General features: G+C 43.4%; 1 protein-coding gene across 4 annotated transcripts in view; it reads left to right on the forward strand.

Moving 5' to 3' along the window:
- The window catches only part of LOC308281320 (apolipoprotein(a)-like), a 35674-nt gene that overhangs the window by 12073 nt on the left and 3159 nt on the right, over window positions 1-20442 (forward strand). For 2 of the 4 annotated variants that reach the window (XM_080721471.1, XM_080721474.1), the window contains exons 8-30: window positions 363-525; window positions 650-774; window positions 1335-1470; window positions 2067-2191; window positions 3045-3180; window positions 3301-3425; window positions 4311-4446; window positions 5156-5280; window positions 6087-6222; window positions 6338-6462; window positions 7682-7817; window positions 9006-9130; window positions 9941-10076; window positions 10192-10316; window positions 11223-11358; window positions 12534-12679; window positions 14617-14767; window positions 14910-15034; window positions 15944-16079; window positions 16250-16374; window positions 18417-18552; window positions 19231-19349; window positions 19613-19748. In XM_080721471.1, the coding sequence (XP_080577597.1) occupies window positions 363-525; window positions 650-774; window positions 1335-1470; window positions 2067-2191; window positions 3045-3180; window positions 3301-3425; window positions 4311-4446; window positions 5156-5280; window positions 6087-6222; window positions 6338-6462; window positions 7682-7817; window positions 9006-9130; window positions 9941-10076; window positions 10192-10316; window positions 11223-11358; window positions 12534-12679; window positions 14617-14767; window positions 14910-15034; window positions 15944-16079; window positions 16250-16374; window positions 18417-18552; window positions 19231-19349; window positions 19613-19748 (3064 nt within the window). The remainder of the gene's footprint in view (window positions 1-362; window positions 526-649; window positions 775-1334; window positions 1471-2066; window positions 2192-3044; window positions 3181-3300; window positions 3426-4310; window positions 4447-5155; window positions 5281-6086; window positions 6223-6337; window positions 6463-7681; window positions 7818-9005; window positions 9131-9940; window positions 10077-10191; window positions 10317-11222; window positions 11359-12533; window positions 12680-14616; window positions 14768-14909; window positions 15035-15943; window positions 16080-16249; window positions 16375-18416; window positions 18553-19230; window positions 19350-19612; window positions 19749-20442) is intronic. The other 2 variants (XM_080721472.1, XM_080721473.1) reach the window with 2 other exon arrangements.

Raw genomic sequence — 20442 nt, forward strand, 5'->3', positions numbered from 1 at the left:
CACATTTTTTTAACACATTTATTGGATGTTAGAGCACATTGAGCTGGTCAAAATTATAATAAACAACATTGTGTGTGCTCATTTTAGCGATGCCTCAATACATAGACAGGAGAACAATAGTGGGGTCCCAACTCCTTTGGGATATTTATGGGTTTATTTGAATTTACATGAAACGTGTCCTATCTTCTGCATTAACCCATCCTAACCCATCCTAATTAGGAGCAGTGAGCGCAATTAACGCCGGGGGAGCAGTTATGGGTTAAGTGTATTGCGGCCAGGGCGTGAAACGGGGACCTTGTGTTTTACAGGCGGCCTCTCTACCAAAACAGTGATCCTTGTCTTTCCTCTCTACCTTCCTTCAGCATCAGAGCCACCTACCATTGTCCCAGAGCTGTCCTGTTTTACTGATGATGGCAGAAACTATCGGGGGGAGGTTGCCAGGACGATCTCTGGGAAAACCTGCCAGAGATGGTCGGCCCAGACACCTCACAAACACACCCTTATGCCCGAAAACAACCCGCACAAGTAAGAGCACCCAGCCAAACATCTATCTAGAGTATGTCTCCTTATGTCTGGCTTTATATCAAGCTGTTTGTCTGTCTTTCTGTCTACTACACACCTACTGTACCTACCAACATATGTTTGTCAGAGGCCTGGACAGCAACTACTGCCGTAATCCAGACAATTCGAGGATGCCATGGTGCTACACCACTGATTCAGAGATACGCTGGGAGTACTGCCAAGTCCCCTCATGTGATGTTGCTCCTGGGCCAGGTAGCTTCGACCACTTATGTTAATTATGATGAGTGTATTGATTTACTTTAAGGACATTTCTGCAGAGGATGAATAGTCAACCCTCATGTCTATGTGACTCACTGTACAATTTGCTCAGAAAGTGGCAATGCGTTTAGCTAGATGTCGATGTTCCCAAGCTTACCATTTACTGTTCTCCAAAATAAGAATATTCTAATGTTGTGTAAAAGCAAAAACTAAAATTTGCCATGGACAAGGACCAGTCTATTGATGACCACTTTTAATATCATACATTTCATGGTAGCTTTCTAGCTAGTCTGAGTAGGGTGGTTAGCAGGTGCCTCTCTCTGCCCCCTTTCCCTGTTTGTTTACCCCATTTTACTGTATATTTGTTTGAAATAAACAGAACATTTGTCCTCAGCATTTATTTTCCCATCCTGACCTTACTATTAGAGCAGTTAATAGTATTAGGCTAACAGCACCCAGGGGTCAGTTGGGGGTTTCCTAATCAGTGACACTTATTCCTTATTTTAACTCTCTCCATCCATCGACTTCTTCCTGTCCAACTACAATCCTCTCAGAGCTGACCTGTTACACTGGTGACGGCAGAAACTATCGGGGGGAGGTTGTCCGCACGATCTCTGGGAAAACATGCCAGAGATGGTCAGCCCAGACACCTCACAAACACACCCGTACACCCGAAAACCACCCACACAGGTAAGAACATCTGGACAAATATTGATCTATCTACAGTAGCTGTCTGTCTGTCCGCCTGCCTGCCTGCCTGCCTGCCTGCCTGCCTGCCTGCCTAATAGCTTTGGTCCATAGTGTTAGTGGAGTTTTCCCTAACGCTATGTTCCTCTACCTCCGTATTCCTTGGCAAAACCCAGCTGTCTGGTCCGAAAGTAACTAAAACTGTTTCGCCCCTCACTAAACCAAAGGTATCAGTGGACAGTTGAAAGCTTACTTTACTTAGTGGACGCAGTCTGGGCGACGACAAATAGTAAAAAACTGGAAGAAATGTAGTCTCCATCCGGTGGATTATTTTTTATTTCGCCCTATAAATGTATTTTAAGTGTGTGGAGACGGGGTAAAGACTGCGTCCACTAAGTAGAGTAAGCTGTCCACTGATACCTTTGGTTTGGTGAGGGGCCAGACGGCGGGGTTTTCATTTTTTTTTTTGCCAAGGAATACGGTGGTAGAGGAACATAGCGTTAGGGAGAACTCCAATAACGCTATGGACAAGAGCTACCTGCCTGCCTGCCTGTCTACCACACAGCTACTCTACACTCTACATTACATATGTTTGTCAGGGGCCTGGTCAACAACTACTGCCGTAATCCAGACAATGAGAGGATGCCATGGTGCTACACCACTGACTCAGAGACACGCTGGGAGTACTGCCCGGTCCCCTTATGTGGTGTTGCTCCCGGGCCAGGTACCACATATTTATTAATTATGATGATTTTATGTATTACTTTCAGTACATTTCTGCTGAAGATGAATAATAAACCCTCATCTCTATGTGACTCACTGTACAGTTTGCAGAGAAAGCGGCCATGAGTTTAGCTAAATTCTGATGTTCCAAAACGTACAGTTTACTTTTATGTTACTGAGCATTAATGAGCAGCTTTAGCAGCATTCCTGACTGAGGGAAAGACAATTGTGTATACACTCATTAAGGAGCACCATATTCTATCACAGTAATTATTGCTATAGAGTGTTTGTACAGTAACAGGAGTGTCCCTGTCTCTCCAGTTCTTTGACTAACACAATGTTGGTGTTTATCTGCAGTTAACCATAGCATAACTATGTAACATGATGTTACATCTGCACAAATAACAGTGTGGTGCAGATCACATTAGCCAAGGACACAGCAGATGCATTGAGTTGTACCGTATGTAACACAATTGACATCAGCATTTGATCACAGCAGGCGGGCAAGTCAACATACTTGGTACGAATGGCGGCTTTCTAGCCAGCATAGTTACGTCTTTGGTCTGAGTTGACTTTGTCCTTTCCCTGTCTGGTTATTCGTTTGGGGCATTTTGTCTCTTTGCACATACGGGAAATGTGTCCTCTGCATTTACTCATCCTAACTATTAGGAGCAGTGAACAGTATCAGGCTTATACACCACACAGGGATCAGTTCGTGGTTTCTTGTTCAGGGACACATGTACCAGGGACCTTCTTTTTCCTAGAGGGCTTCTCTATCAAAACACTGGTCCTTGTGTTTACTCTCTCCATCCATCTACTTCTTCTTGATCTGTCCACCTATACCATCGTCCCAGAGGTGACCTGCTACACTGGTGATGGCGTAAACTATCGGGGGGAGGTTGCCAGGACAATCTCTGGGAAAACCTGCCAAAGATGGTCGGCCCAGACACCTCATAAACACACCCGTACGCCCGAAAACCACCTGCACAAGTAAGAAGTCCCAGCCAAACACCTACAGTATCTTTCTACATCTATCTAGCTATTTGTTTGTCTGTCTGTGTTGGTCTGTCTACTACCTACCTACTGTATTTACCTACATATTTTTGTCAGAGGCCTGGACAGCAACTTCTGCCGTAATCCAGACAATGAGTGGATGCCATGGTGCTACACCACTGACTCACAGACACGGTGGGAGTTCTGCCCGGTCCCCAGATGTGATGGTGCTCCCGAGCCAGGTAGCTTTGACAACTTATGTTAAGTATGATGAGTTTATTTACTACTCTCAGGGCATTTCTATTGAGGATGAATAACCAACCATCTTCTCTCTGTAACTACTCTTTGCAGATAAACTGGCCATGGGTTTAGCGATGTTCCCAAGCTTATAGTTTACTATTCTGTTACTCTAAGCAAAGCAGTAGCCTATGCCAGCTTCAGGGATAGACAAGTGTGATTCCACTAATCAACAGGGATTTCCATATATGGGCATAAAAGAGACAAGGACGGAATTATGTGTGACTCATGTCACATCAACCACACTGGTTAGACTGAAACAATATGTCCAGATATGGGCTTAATATTGATGGGCAGGGCATAGAAGGGATTCATTCTATTGTATGGGAATTCCCAGATATGGGCTTAATATTGTTGCCCATAAAAGGGATACTATTAGTGTGGTTTGCCATAAAAGGGCATCATTTGGTGATTGATTTGCAAATTAATTCTGTCTTGGCCCTATGGAACATCCATATTTGGACATTGCCAAATATGGACTTAATATTGATCAGGAATCTCCATACATGATTGCCAGAACAGGCTGTCTTGGTCATTGAGAATCAACAATGTGATGTCACAACAGGACATTGAGGCATTACCTACTCACTGACGGACAGGATCTGCCGGGTTTCATATAAACTGCTCCCTATGGTCACAATTATTTGCACACACAGGTAATGTTTCCACTGCATGTATTCATCATATTGGGAGCAGTGAACGATATTCGACTAACTCAGGGACACTTTGACACATAGCGTGGACCGGGGACCTTATATTTCCCAGAGGGCTTCTCTATCATTAATCTCTCCATTCATCTCTTTCTTTCCATCCATCTACCATCATCCCAGAGCTGACCTGCTACAATGGTGACGGCAGAAACTATCGGGGGGAGGTTGCCAGGACGATCTCTGGGAAAACATGCCAGAGGTGGTCGGCCCAGAGACCTCACAAACATGACCGCACGCCTGAAAACAACCTGCACAAGTAAGAAGACCCAGCCAAACATCTATCTTCGGCAGTGATTCTCAACCTTTTTCAGGCCGCCACCCCCCAAATAATCGAGGCGTTGTGAGCATGTAGATCGGCTATTTTCACAATTTCTGCCTCTAATACTTGACAATTCGGACAATGTTTTATTGTCATTTTAGAGGTATTAAAAAGTCCTTAAATTGTCACTTTGGAAATTGTCATATAGGCCTACCCTCTATACACTTAAACCTTATGTTGGTTACTTTACTGTTGAGTGAGAAAACAATGTTGTACATTAAGTTAATCATCTGGGGACCTCCCCCTGGGGGTCCCGACCCACAGGTTGAGAACCACTGATCTACAGTATTTATCCTTCTACCGTTGGTGCCTATTGAGCTTGGCAGATTTCACTGCTGAAGCAGCCACGGGGTGGCGCTTCAGAGTCAGCAAACAGCAGCAGTAGAGACAACTTCTCATACAGAAGTTGCATTTGTTATTGTATTTTACAGTGGAAAATCACAGAAGTCATGTGTGACATGTAGGATCTGGGCAGCTTGCCCCAGAAAATGTGCCAAGCTCAGTAGGCACCAACGGTATCTATAGCTTTACATACTGTATAGCTGTCTGTCGGTCTGTCTGTCTGTCTGTCTGTCTGTCTGTCTGTCTGTCTGTCTGTCTGTCTGTCTGTTTAGTGTTTACTGTACCTAACTACATATTTTGTCAGAGGCCTGGACAGCAACTACTGCCGTAATCCAGACGGTGAGAAGAGTCCATGGTGCTACACCACTGACTCAGAGACACGCTGGGAGTACTGCTCTGTTCCTACATGTGATGATGCTCCTGAGCCAGGTAGCTTTGACCACATGTCAAGTATGATGATTATATCAAACAAAGCCACACTTTTCCATAACATTTAAATCATGTTGAAGTTGATATTAGCTGTAGATTTCTTTCAACCCAGCAAAGTTGCAGCTCTGGTAGGATAGTTAAAAGTTCACTACGAACCCTTTCCCTGTCTGATTATGCCATTCCTTTGGGGTATTTTTGTTACTGTATATTTGCACCAGGGGTCCAGTTGTCCGGATTTAACATGAAACAAACACAGAACTAAAGGTTCCAATGAATGGCCGCTAGTTATGCTGTTCTGGTACCAAAAGCAGTACAGTATGTGCTCCATAAGATTCCATAAACTTTCCCAGAACTTTTACATTTGATTTTCTTACCTTAATAAACATTGTCATAAATACTTTATGGTTCCTGTCGCTAGTTTAAAGTCTCGTTTCAATCACCATGTTATAGATTTCATGGCGGCTTTCTAGCCAGCATAGTTACGGCTCTGGTCTGAGTAGGATGGTTCAACATACAGTTAAGAAGTTGACTTTGTCCTTTCCCTGTCTGGTTATTCCTTTGGGGCATTTTGTCTCTTTGCACATAGGGAAATGTGTCCTCTGCATTTACTCATCCTATTAGGAGCAGTGAACAGTATCAGGCTTATACAGCACACAGGGATCAGTTTGTGGTTTCTTGCTCAGGGACACATGTACCGGGGACCTACTTTTTCCTAGAGGGCTTCTCTATCAAAACACTGGTCCTTGTGTTTACTCTCTCCATCCATCTACTTCTTCTTGATCTGTCCACCTATACCATCGTCCCAGAGGTGACCTGCTACACTGGTGATGGCGTAAACTATCGGGGGGAGGTTGCCAGGGCAATCTCTGGGAAAACCTGCCAAAGATGGTCGGCCCAGACACCTCATCAACACACCCGTACGCCCGAAAACCACCTGCACAAGTAAGAAGTCCCAGCCAAACACCTATCTTTCTACATCTATCTAGCTATTTGTCTGTCTGTCTTTGTTGGTCTGTCTACTACCTACCTACTGTATTTACCTACATATGTTTGTCAGGGGCCTGGACAGCAACTTCTGCCGTAATCCAGACAATGAGTGGATGCCATGGTGCTACACCACTGACTCACAGACGCGTTGGGAGTTCTGCCCGGTCCCCAGATGTGGTGGTGCTCCCGAGCCAGGTAGCTTTGACAACTTATGTTAAGTATGATGAGTTTATTTACTACTCTCAGGGCATTTCTAATTTTCTATTGAGGATGAATAACCAACCATCTTCTCTCTGTAACTACTCTTTGCAGATAAACTGGCCATGGGTTTAGCAATGTTCCCAAGCTTATAGTTTACCAGTAAGACTCCCTAATCGGGAGATAAGCGACCGTAGGTGGCTTATCTCCACAAATAGGGCAAAAATGTGTTTTTCCCAAATCTTCCTGATCCATGTTGATGACATGAGTGTAGACATGCTGTGTAGTGATATTCGTGATTTTAGGGCAAAAACTGTAGGAGCAGTGTCCAAAAATGTGTTTTAAAAATCGGCCTGAAGGTGGCGCTAGAATAGGGCCATGTGAGAAATGAGGGGTGGGGTCTCCGCGTTGCCTTGGCGGACGAATAGGTACCGGCCCCGGCTCTCTCGGACGCTCCTAGCCCGAGTTACGGCATTTTATGTGCGCTGCAGTGGCAGGGGGTCCTCCACTGCTTCAGGGATAGACAAGTGTAATTCCACTAATCAACAGGGATTTTCATATATGGGCATACAAGGGACAAGGACGGAATTAAGTGTGACTCATGTCACATCAACCACACTGGTTAGACTGAAACAATATGTCCAGATATGGGCTTAATATTGATAGGCTTAGAAGGGATTCATTCTATTGTATGGGAATTCCCAGATATGGGCTTAATATTGATGTGCATATTGGGATTCTATTAGTGTGGTTTGCCATGAAAGAGCATCATCTGGTGACTGATTTGCAAATTAATTCTGTCTTGGCCCTATGGAACATCCATATTTGGACATTGCCAAATATGGACTTAATATTGATCAGGAATCTCCATATATGATTGCCAGAACAGGCTGTCTTGGTCATTGAGAATCAACAATGTGATGTCACAACAGGACATTGAGGCATTACCTACTCACTGACGGACATGATCTGCCGGGTTTCATATAAACTGCTCCCTATGGTCACAATTATTTGCACACACAGGAAATGTTTCCACTGCATGTATTCATCATATTGGGAGCAGTGAACGATATTCGACTAACTCAAGGACACTTTGACACATAGCGTGGACCGGGGACCTTATATTTCCCAGAGGGCTTCTCTATCAAAAACACTGGTCTTTGTGTTTAATCTCTCCATTCATCTATTTCTTCCCGTCCGTCTACCATCGTCCCAGAGCTGACCTGCTACACTGGTGACGGCAGAAACTATCGGGGGGAGGTTGCCAGGACGATATCTGGGAAAACATGCCAGAGGTGGTCGGCCCAGAGACCTCACAAACATGACCGCACGCCTGAAAACAACCTGCACAAGTAAGAAGACCCAGCCAAACATCTATCTACAACAGTGACAACATTTTTAGGCCGCAACACCCCAAATAATCGAGGCGTTGTGAGCATGTCGCAGTTTCTGTCTCTAATACTTGACAATTTGGCCAATGTTTTATTTGTTATTTTAGAGGTATTAAAAAGTCCTTCAATTGTCACTTTGGAAATTTGCATATACCCTCTATACACTTAAAGGTATATTCAGTGATTGTATTTCATTCAAATAAAAATACAATTGGTACATTTTCCATTCATTCTCCTCACTAGAATGTGTGCTGACCATATAAAGACTTCCACCATGGCCCGTGTTACGAGCATAGCTAGATTCGGTTTTCAGAGGTGGCCAGCCAGTGCTCGACCAATCAGGGTAGAGTATGGCTGTAGTTATGTTATGATGTTTAGTTATGATGGTCAAAATAAAAGTTTTGGAAACCACAGTTGCTCTGAATTAAGAACGTCTGCTAAATGCCTAGATTGTAAACTACTGAACTCATGAAATGCCACAGTCTCGTAGTAAATCAGTATCATACATATCCTGAAGCTGGAGACGTAGGCCTACCGATATTCAGTGATTGGGTCTAATGATCAAAATGACATTATAATGGTGTAAAAAATCTATAAAAAAATAAACATTTCCACGCTGTAAGGCCAGTAATGGACAAGATGACCCCCGGCCACTTTCATTATCACTGAATACACCTTTAAACTTTATGTTGGTTACTTTACTGTTGAGTGAGAAAACAATGTTGTACATTAAGTTAATCATCTGGCGACCTCCCCCTGGGGGTCCCGACCCACAGGTTGAGAACCACTGATCTACAGTATTTATCCTTCTACCGTTGGTGCCTATTGAGCTTGGGGGTCGATTTCACTGCTGAAGCAGCCACGGGGTGGCGCTTCAGAGTCAGCAAACAGCAGCAGTACAGACAACTTCTCATACAATATATTTATTGTATGAGAAGTTGGATTTGTTATTGTATTTTACAGTGGAAAATCAACATCAACATGACATGCAGGATCTGGGCAGCTTGCCCCAGAAAAGCTCAATAGGCACCAACGGTGTCTAGCTTTACATACTGTATAGCTGTCTGTCTGTCTGTCTGTCTGTCTGTCTGTCTGTCTGTCTGTCTGTCTGTCTGTTTGTTTACTGTACCTAACTACATATTTTGTCAGGGGCCTGGACAGCAACTACTGCCGTAATCCAGACGGTGAGAAGAGTCCATGGTGCTACACCACTGACTCAGAGACACGTTGGGAGTACTGCTCTGTTCCTACATGTGATGATGCTCCTGAGCCAGGTAGCTTTGACCACGTGTCAAGTATGATGATTGTATCAAACAAAGCCACACTTTTCCATAACATTTAAATCATGTTGAAGTTGATATTAGCCGTAGATTTCTTTCAACCCAGCAAAGTTGCAGCTCTGGTAGGATAGTTAAAAGTTCACTACGAACCCTTTCCCTGTCTGATTATGCCATTCCTTTGGGGTATTTTTGTTACTGTATATTTGCACCAGGGGTCCAGTTGTCCGGATTTAACATGAAACAAACACAGAACTAAAGGTTCCAATGAATGGCCGCTAGTTATGCTGTTCTGGTACCAAAAGCAGTACAGTATGTGCTCCATAAGATTCCATAAACTTTCCCAGAACTTTTACATTTGATTTTCTTACCTTAATAAACATTGTCATAAATACTTTATGGTTCCTGTCGCTAGTTTAAAGTCTCGTTTCAATCACCATGTTATAGATTTCATGGCGGCTTTCTAGCCAGCATAGTTACGGCTCTGGTCTGAGTAGGATGGTTCAACATACAGTTAAGAAGTTGACTTTGTCCTTTCCCTGTCTGGTTATTCCTTTGGGGCATTTTGTCTCTTTGCACATAGGGAAATGTGTCCTCTGCATTTACTCATCCTAACTATTAGGAGCAGTGAACAGTATCAGGCTTATACAGCACACAGGGATCAGTTTGTGGTTTCTTGCTCAGGGACACATGTACCGGGGACCTACTTTTTCCTAGAGGGCTTCTCTATCAAAACACTGGTCCTTGTGTTTACTCTCTCCATCCATCTACTTCTTCTTGATCTGTCCACCTATACCATCGTCCCAGAGGTGACCTGCTACACTGGTGATGGCGTAAACTATCGGGGGGAGGTTGCCAGGGCAATCTCTGGGAAAACCTGCCAAAGATGGTCGGCCCAGACACCTCATCAACACACCCGTACGCCCGAAAACCACCTGCACAAGTAAGAAGTCCCAGCCAAACACCTATCTTTCTACATCCATCTAGCTATTTGTCTGTCTGTCTTTGTTGGTCTGTCTACTGCCTACCTACTGTATTTACCTACATATGTTTGTCAGGGGCCTGGACAGCAACTTCTGCCGTAATCCAGACAATGAGTGGATGCCATGGTGCTACACCACTGACTCACAGACGCGTTGGGAGTTCTGCCCGGTCCCCAGATGTGGTGGTGCTCCCGAGCCAGGTAGCTTTGACAACTTATGTTAAGTATGATGAGTTTATTTACTACTCTCAGGGCATTACTAATTTTCTATTGAGGATGAATAACCAACCATCTTCTCTCTGTAACTACTCTTTGCAGATAAACTGGCCATGGGTTTAGCAATGTTCCCAAGCTTATAGTTTACTATTCTGTTACTCTAAGCAAAGCAGTAGCCTATCCCTGCTTCAGGGATAGACAAGTGTAATTCTACTAATCAACAGGGATTTTCATATATGGGCATACAAGGGACAAGGACGGAATTAAGTGTGACTCATGTCACATCAACCACACTGGTTAGACTGAAACAATATGTCCAGATATGGGCTTAATATTGATAGGCATAGAAGGGATTCATTCTATTGTATGGGAATTCCCAGATATGGGCTTAATATTGATGTGCATATTGGGATTCTATTAGTGTGGTTTGCCATGAAAGAGCATCATCTGGTGACTGATTTGCAAATTAATTCTGTCTTGGCCCTATGGAGCATCCATATTTGGACATTGCCAAATATGGACCTAATATTGATCAGGAATCTCCATACATGATTGTCAGAACAGGCTGTCTTGGTCATTGAGAATCAACAATGTGATGTCACAACAGGACATTGAGGCATTACCTACTCACTGACGGACATGATCTGCCGGGTTTCATATAAACTGCTCCCTATGGTCACAATTATTTGCACACACAGGAAATGTTTCCACTGCATGTATTCATCATATTGGGAGCAGTGAACGATATTCGACTAACTCAGGGACACTTTGACACATAGCGTGGACCGGGGACCTTATATTTCCCAGAGGGCTTCTCTATCAAAAACACTGGTCTTTGTGTTTAATCTCTCCATTCATCTATTTCTTCCCGTCCGTCTACCATCGTCCCAGAGCTGACCTGCTACACTGGTGACGGCAGAAACTATCGGGGGGAGGTTGCCAGGACGATCTCTGGGAAAACATGCCAGAGGTGGTCGGCCCAGAGACCTCACAAACATGACCGCACGCCTGAAAACAACCTGCACAAGTAAGAAGACCCAGCCAAACATCTATCTACAACAGTGACAACATTTTTAGGCCGCAACCCCCCAAATAATCGAGGCGTTGTGAGCATGTCGCAGTTTCTGTCTCTAATACTTGACAATTTGGCCAATGTTTTATTTGTTATTTTAGAGGTATTAAAAAGTCCTTCAATTGTCACTTTGGAAATTTGCATATACCCTCTATACACTTAAAGGTATATTCAGTGATTGTATTTCATTCAAATAAAAATACAATTGGTACATTTTCCATTCATTCTCCTCACTAGAATGTGTGCTGACCATATAAAGACTTCCACCATGGCCCGTGTTACGAGCATAGCTAGATTCGGTTTTCAGAGGTGGCCAGCCAGTGCTCGACCAATCAGGGTAGAGTATGGCCGTAGTTATGTTATGATGTTTAGTTATGATGGTCAAAATAAAAGTTTTGGAAACCACAGTTGCTCTGAATTAAGAACGTCTGCTAAATGCCTAGATTGTAAACTACTGAACTCATGAAATGCCACAGTCTCGTAGTAAATCAGTATCATACATATCCTGAAGCTGGAGACGTAGGCCTACCGATATTCAGTGATTGGGTCTAATGATCAAAATGACATTATAATGGTGTAAAAAATCTATAAAAAAATTAACATTTCCACGCTGTAAGGCCAGTAATGGACAAGATGACCCCCGGCCACTTTCATTATCACTGAATACACCTTTAAACTTTATGTTGGTTACTTTACTGTTGAGTGAGAAAACAATGTTGTACATTAAGTTAATCATCTGGCGACCTCCCCCTGGGGGTCCCGACCCACAGGTTGAGAACCACTGATCTACAGTATTTATCCTTCTACCGTTGGTGCCTATTGAGCTTGGGGGTCGATTTCACTGCTGAAGCAGCCACGGGGTGGCGCTTCAGAGTCAGCAAACAGCAGCAGTAGAGAGAAACTTCTCATACAATAAATATATTTATTGTATGAGAAGTTGGATTTGTTATTGTATTTTACAGTGGAAAATCTCAGAAGTCATGTGTGACATGCAGGATCTGGGCAGTTTGCCCCAGAACATGTGCCAAGCTCAGTAGGCACCAACGGTATCTATAGCTTTTCATACTGTATAGCTGTCTGTCGGTCTGTCTGTCTGTCTGTTTACTGTACCTAACTACATATTTTGTCAGAGGCCTGGACAGCAACTACTGCCGTAATCCAGACGGTGAGAAGAGTCCATGGTGCTACACCACTGACTCAGAGACACGCTGGGAGTACTGCTCTGTTCCTACATGTGATGATGCTCCTGAGCCAGGTAGCTTTGACCACATGTCAAGTATGTATGATGATTATATCAAACAAAGCCACACTTTTCCATAACATTTAAATCATGTTGAAGTTGATATTAGCAGTAGATTTCTTTCAACCCAGCAAAGTTGCAGCTCTGGTAGGATAGTTAAAAGTTCACTACGAACCCTTTCCCTGTCTGATTATGCCATTCCTTTGGGGTATTTTTGTTACTGTATATTTGCACCAGGGGTCCAGTTGTCCGGATTTAACATGAAACAAACACATAACTAAAAGTTCCAATGATTGGCCGCTAGTTGCGCTGTTCTGGTACCAGTAACAGTACAGTATGTTCTGGTAACAGTACAGTATGTTCTCCTTAAGATTCCATAAATTTTCCCAGAACTTTTACATTAGATTTTATTACCTTAATAAACATTGTCATAAATACTTTATGGTTCCTGTCGTTAGTTTAAAGTCTTGTTTCAATCACCATGATACTGTATGTGTTTTGTGAAAATATGGTCCCATTTATTTTATAATTGCTGTAGGAGGGGCGTGGCTATCTTGTGATGCTTCTGATTCAACACCTCTCAAGACAATGTCCCAAGTATCCCTGCGGTTGCACGTGACCGTTGGCAGCCAGTAACATTCCTCTGGTACCATTAAAACAATGATGGTGGCACCCATACGAGGGCTAAAAAGAAAGTAATTTTCACTCTGATAGAGTGGGTCACGTGACAGTTCCCTCCGTCCATATTTTTCACGGCCTACGATTTGCACACGCAGGAAATGCGTCCTCTGAACGTATCCATCCTACTAGGGCCAGTGAACGGTATTAGGCTTATACAGCACTCAGGGATTCCTGTGGGTTCAAACATTGGAGCAGCATTGCAGTGTGTTTGTTACCTCTGCTTATAGATAACACCCCCTAAACATTATGCTGGTGTTCATATACAGTTAACCATATCATAACTCAACTGTTCCAGATCACATTAGCCATGTAGACGCCAGCTGCATCATAGAGTTGTATATGGCATAACTGGCATCAGCACTTGATCACAGCGAGCAGACAGGTCAACTGTCTTATGATAACATATTATAGCCTAGGTAAACAGCATTCAAATGTAATCTACATATTTATTTTTAGAGTACAAAGCCACCTTTCCCTCTTAATGTTTAACTTGTTTTAAGAGGTGGTGCCATAGTTTTCAACTTTTTCTGTTTTGTATGGGTCTATGGAGATAACATTATTCTAATAGGCCACCGGTGGGGTTATAATGTGCAGATGTGTCCTCCCCTTGTGTTTACTTTACTTCCTGAAAGCTGAAAGCCTCTTAGTCAAAAGGCCCAGTTGAAAAACACAGATTAAATGACTTCATATACTCATCCCCTCCCCTTTTACCATTCACCCAACACTGTGGATGTGTCTAACTTCAGCTGGGTCACCAACCACCTGACAACCAGGCATACTTGGCAAACACAATTTTAACTCTTTCTGTACACTTTTTTTTGGAAAAGATCTTCCTCCTAGTATAATCATAGGCCTAATGCCTGATCATCATGTTTTAGGGGAGAAACAAATCATGGCACTGCATCTTTAAAGTTAATATTATAGATTTCATGGTGGCTCTCCAGCCAGCAAAGTTGCAGCTTTGGTCTGAGTAGGGTGGTTCAACATAGAGCTTAGAAGTTGTCTCTTCCCCTTTCCCTGTCTGGTTACCCCATTCCTTCAGGGTATTTTTGTTACTGTATATGCCTATACTGTATTTGCACACACAGGAAATTTCTCCTCTGCGTGTATCCATCTTATTAGGAGCAGTGAACGATATTAGACTCATATAGCATCAGTTAGTGGTTTCTTGCTCAGGGACACCAAAACAGAGTGTGGAGTGGACCAGGGACCTTTTATTTCAGAGTGCTTCTTTACCAAAAACACTGGTATTTGTGTCTACTCTCTCCATCCATCTACTTGTTCTCGTCCAGCTACCATTGTGCCAGAGCTGACCTGCTTCACCGGTGATGGCATAAACTATCGGGGGGAGGTTGCCAGGACAATCTCTGGGAAAACCTGCCAGAGATGGTCGGTCCAGAGACCTCACGAACACGACCGCACGCCTGAAAACAACCTGCACAAGTAAGAAGACCCAGTCAAACATCTACAGTATCTATCTAAAGTATTTATCCTTCTGTCTAGCTTTATATCTAGCTGTCTGTCTGTCTGCCTGCCTGCCTGCCTGTGTGCGCACCTACTGTAACTACCTACGTATGTTTATCAGAGGCCTGGATAACAACTACTGCCGTAATCCAGACAATTCGAGGATGCCATGGTGCTACACCACTGACTCAGAGACACGCTGGGAGTACTGCCCGGTCCCCTTATGTGATGTTGCTCCTGGGCCAGGTAGCTTTGACCACTTAAGTTCATTATGATGATTGTATTTATTTACTTTAAGGACATTTCTGCTGAGGATGAATAATAAACCCTCGTGTCTACAGTATGTGACAGTATGTCACTGAATAATTTGCTGAGAAACTGGCCATGAGTTTAGCTAGCCTAGATGCATGCTTACATTTTACTGTTATAGTTAGTGAGCATCTGTCGTAGCAGTATCTCTTCTTCAGGAAAATTCACAGGTGTTTCCAAAATAAGAACATTATGTAAAACCAAAAAAGAAGAAGAAGAAGAAGAAATGCCATGGAGAAGTAAAAGTCTTGTCATGGACACCAATTGAAATCAATTGACACAGATTGAAACAAGTCAAAAAGCTTTTTTGAGGTATCCTTTTAGTTGTACCAGTGTATTGTCATGAAACTACATTTTCCAATGGAAACATCTAATAGTCTGAGCAATCCATCAATCCATCAATCCATCAATCAATCAATCAATCAATCAATCAATCAATCAATCAATCAATGTCTGTGTACTGAGGTACTGAAGACCACTTTTAATATTATAGATTTCATGGTAGTTTATTAGCCAGCAAATTGCAGCTCTGGTCTGAGTAGGGTGATTACCAGGTGTCTCTGTCCCTTTCCCTGTCTGTTTACCCCATTCCTTTGGGGTATTTTTGTTACTGTATATTTGTTTTGCATACACAGGACACTTGGCATTATTTAACTATTAGAGCAGTGAATATTATTAGGCTAATACAGCACCCAGGGATCAGTTGGGGGTTTCTTAATCAGGGACACTTTGACACAGAGCGCAGACCAGGAACCTTCTGTTTCTGCGTCTCTACCAAAAACGGTGATCCTTATTTTAACTCTCTTCCTCCATCGATTTCTTCCTGGCCACCTACCATCGTCCCAGAGCCGACCTGCTACGCTGGTGACGGCAGAAACTATCGGGGGGAGGTTGCCAGTACGATATCTGGGAAAACATGCCAGAGATGGTCGGCCCAGACACCTCACAAACACACCCGTACGCCCGATAACAACAGACACAGGTACTGTAAGAACATCTGGCCAGATATCGATCTGTCTGTCTGTCTGTCTGTCTTTCTGTCTGTATGTCTGCCTGTCTGTCTGTCTGTCTGTCTGTCTGTCTGTCTGTCTGTCTGTCTGTCTGTCTGCCTGTCTACCACACCCCTACTACTGTACCTACTTTGTTTGTCAGAGGCCTGGACGGAAACTACTGCCGTAATCCAGATAGTGGGAGGATGCCATGGTGCTACACCACTGACTCCCAGACCCGTTGGGAGTATTGCCCGGTCCCTTTATGTGATGTTGCTCCCGGGCCAGGTAGCTTTGACCACTTATGATGATTTTATCTATTACTTTCAGTACATTTCTGCTGAGGATGAACAATGAACCCTCACTGACCCCCCCCCCCCCCCCCCCTTAAAACTATGCTGGTGTTTATCTGCTTTGTCATATCTGCACAAATAGCATTGTGGTGCAGATCACATTAGCCATGGCCATGGATCGAGTTGTATGTAGAATAACTTACATCTACACTTGATCAGAGCGAGAGGACATAGATTAAATGACAGAAGAACTGAACCGTCTTGAATTACATATAGCCTACAAGGCAAACAGCATAAAAAAAATAAAAAATAAAACCTCGGTTCGAAGTGAAGCGGTGAACTTTTATTCTATGTATTCTAGAGTTATGAACTCTGTGATCTATACATCTATACAGTTATGGACTCTGTGATCTATTCATTCTTTATATATTCTGAATTCTACATTCTTTATATATTCTGAATGAATATACAAAGAATGGAGGGCCAAATTATCATGTGAAGCTTGACCAATCTTCAAAGTATCCATTCATCAGACCGGGAGGGACACTACACACATATTCTGGACAGATAAAACCTGTTCATTCTGAACTGAAATGGCCATATATGGACATGGGACTTTTTGAAAAAGCCTATTCATTCTGGACTGATATTCTGGACGTACGGGACAGAAAAAACCTATTCATTCTGGACAGGAGTGACCATATAGTGTGTGCCAGCGCCTACGTCATTGTAGTCCTTAGCGGCCATTTCTTGGGTAAAAACACAGGTGTTTCAATTGTTTGATTGCATAGCACTATGCTATATAGTCTAATCAGAACACCTGTGTAAGGCTGTGTTTACCCAAGAAATGGCCGCTCTTAGAACTACATTTGGCACACCCTATATGGACATGAGGTGACATACATTGTGTTTTTGAAATACCCTGTTCATTCTGGACTGAAATGACCATATATGGGCGTGGGACACACAAAGCCACTTATAGGAAGTGGTTTTCACCGCTTCAAAAATAAATAAAGAAAGAAAAATGCAAATGTGAGTAGGCCTATATATAAACTTTTTTATACTAGTAAGACACCTCAGGGCGACGTGCTTTGCCAACTGGCCAGTGATGTATATCGGACCAGTTACCCATACATGAAGACCCCTGGTACCCATATATCCATGTACTGTGTATGGAGATATGCTGTGAGAGCCCAAAAATGCTTACTCAGTTATTCGTTATGTGAAAGTCCTATGATGTCTATGACATCTGACAACATCATACCCTTTTATGCCCATACATGGAGATCCCTGTCATGTAGAACCAGCCACACAGATATGGGCTGTCTTGGCCATCTATGGATTATGTTAGTGTGGTATGTGGCCGATGTGGCCTCCATATATGGGCATTCCCATATGAAGTCCTGTTAGTCATTATGGGCTTAATATTGATGACATCAGGGAACTCCATAATATGGGTATGGTTGCCTAAAATGTCATGTGAAGCTTGACCAATCCTCGATCAAGCTTGCATACGGGCTCTCACTTCACCTCTTCACAATTTACAATTTAGGCATTTGGCAGACGCTCTTAATCCAGAACCACTTACAATAAACAAGGTAATAATATCATCAACATCAACACACCAGCATCAATACATTGAATGCATAGAAATAGTAATCTAAGAAAAAGCGTAGGTAGGCTAAGCACCTATTCAGTAAAAACTGCTATCTAACTTACATCTCCTCTCCTCTCCTCTCCTCTCCTCTCCTCTCCTCTCCTCTCCTCTCTCCTCCTCCTCCCCGGGCATATTGGACAGACAGTCTTCGGACAGACATTTGGTCGATTAACAGTTAGGCTGGGAGCAGTGAACGGTACTAGGCTAATACAGAACCCATCGATCAGTTAGGTTTTTCTTGCTCTGGGACACTTTGACACAGAGCACGAACCAGGGACCTTCTGTTCCCGCGCGGGATTCTATATCAAAACACTGGTCCTTGTGTTTACTCTCTCCATCCATCTACTTCTTCCTGTCCTGTCCACCTACTATCGTCCCAGAGCTGACCTGCTACACTAGTGATGGCAGAAACTATCGGGGGGAGGTTGCCAGGACGATTTCTGGGAAAACCTGCCAGAGATGGTCAGCACAGACACCTCACAAACACACCCGTACGCCCGAAGACCACCTGCACAAGTAAGAAAACACAGACAAACATCTATCTTTCTACATCTATCAACCCCTACAACCCCACCTGTTCATTCAGATCAGCCAACACAGGGATGCTGACAGAACCCTCGCTAAAAACCCCAGGACAAAAATCCACTCGTCCTAGACAATTTGACCTCCTGGCCCCCCAAACTGGGGAATAAACTCCCTGTCGCCCTTATAACTGCAGACTCACTCCCTAGCTTCCGCCGTGGACTGAAGACGCACCTCTTCAGACTCCACCTAAACCCATAGCACTCGTAACACTCATTGGCCATACATGAAGCTAGTTAGCATTATTTATTTTTTTGGTTTTAGAAACGCTTTTTACTGATTATGTGCATGGCCTACCTATGTTATTGTTTTTCTAGATTGATATTCCTATGCATTTGTTATATTGTTGTTGATGTATTGACATATTATCTTGCTTATTATAGTGATGTATTAACTGCTTATTGTAAATCGCTTTGGATTAAAAGCGTCTGCTAAATGCCTAAACTGTAAACTGTAACACTTTGTCTGTCTGTCTGTCTGTCTGTCTGTCTGTCTGTCTGTCTGTCTGTCTGTCTGTCTGTCTGTCTGTCTGTATGTCTATCTGTCTCTGTCTGTGACTGTGTGTTGGTCTGTCTATTACCTACCCACTGTACCTACCTATGTGTTTCTCAGAGGCCTGGACAGCAACTACTGCCGTAATCCAGACAGTGAGAGGATGCCATGGTGCTACACCACTGACTCAGAGACACGCTGGGACTACTGCCCGGTCCGCAGATGTGATTTCGAGCCAGGTACCGGTAGCTTCTTTGACCATTTCTGTTATTGTATACCGGTATGTGCACACACTGGAAATGTGTCCTCTGCATGTATCCATCCTATTGAGAGCAGTGTACGATATTAGGCTTACATTCACCCGTGGATCAGTTAGTGATTTCATACTTAGGGACACTTTGACACAGAGTGCAGACTGGGGACCTTCTATTTCCTTTTATTTCCTTGTATTTACTCTCTTGCCATCCATCTACTTGGTCCTCTCCACCTACCATCGTCCCAGAGCTGTCCTGCTTCACTGGTAATGGCAGAAACTACCGTGGGGAGGTTGCCAGGACAAGCTCTGGGAAAACCTGCCAGAGATGGACGGCCCAGAGACCTCACAAACACGTCAACACACCCGAAAAGAACCCAAATGAGTAAGAAGACCCAGTCAAACACATATCTAGCTACAGCATTTATCCTTCTATATAGCTCTCTATTAAGGTTTGGCGATATTCCAGACATCCCAAACTAGGCTAAATGTGTTCTCATTCGTTGTCGAACTGTCAATCTGGCAAATTAATGATTGTCATTCGCTGTGGGAGATGTGGGCTTCTAAAAGTGACCAACCATTGCTCTCAGATGCATAGACTAGGCACTAGGCTCTCATTCTGCTCATAGAACAGTAAACAGTTTTGACAGGTCTTGCTTTACACATGAATAAAATAACAGTACTTTACAACTGTCGGTTCTTTTTCGCTGGACATACAACTGGACATAGCTGCGTCAGCCAGCCTGTGCGACACTCTGCATCCTGCAGGCAGGCTGTTGTGTCTCAATATGAGAGTGACAGAACTTTCTCCCAAATTGGTAAGACCTCATGCTATAAATTAAACCGATTATATTAAGTCTAAAATGGTTCTGCCGCCGTGCAGAACCGTTTTTTTTAACCTTTTTTAACCGTTTTTGGACATAGCTGCTGGACATAGCTGCGTCAGCCAGCCTGTGCGACACTCTGCATCCTGCAGGCAGGCTGTTGTGTCTCAATATGAGAGTGACAGAACTTTCTCCCAAATTGGTAAGACCTCATGCTATAAATTAAACCGATTATATTAAGTCTAAAATGGTTCT

This window comes from Nannobrachium achirus, assembly GCF_963921795.1.
Source record: "Nannobrachium achirus genome assembly, chromosome: 3".
In the NCBI taxonomy this organism is placed as follows: domain Eukaryota; kingdom Metazoa; phylum Chordata; class Actinopteri; order Myctophiformes; family Myctophidae; genus Nannobrachium; species Nannobrachium achirus.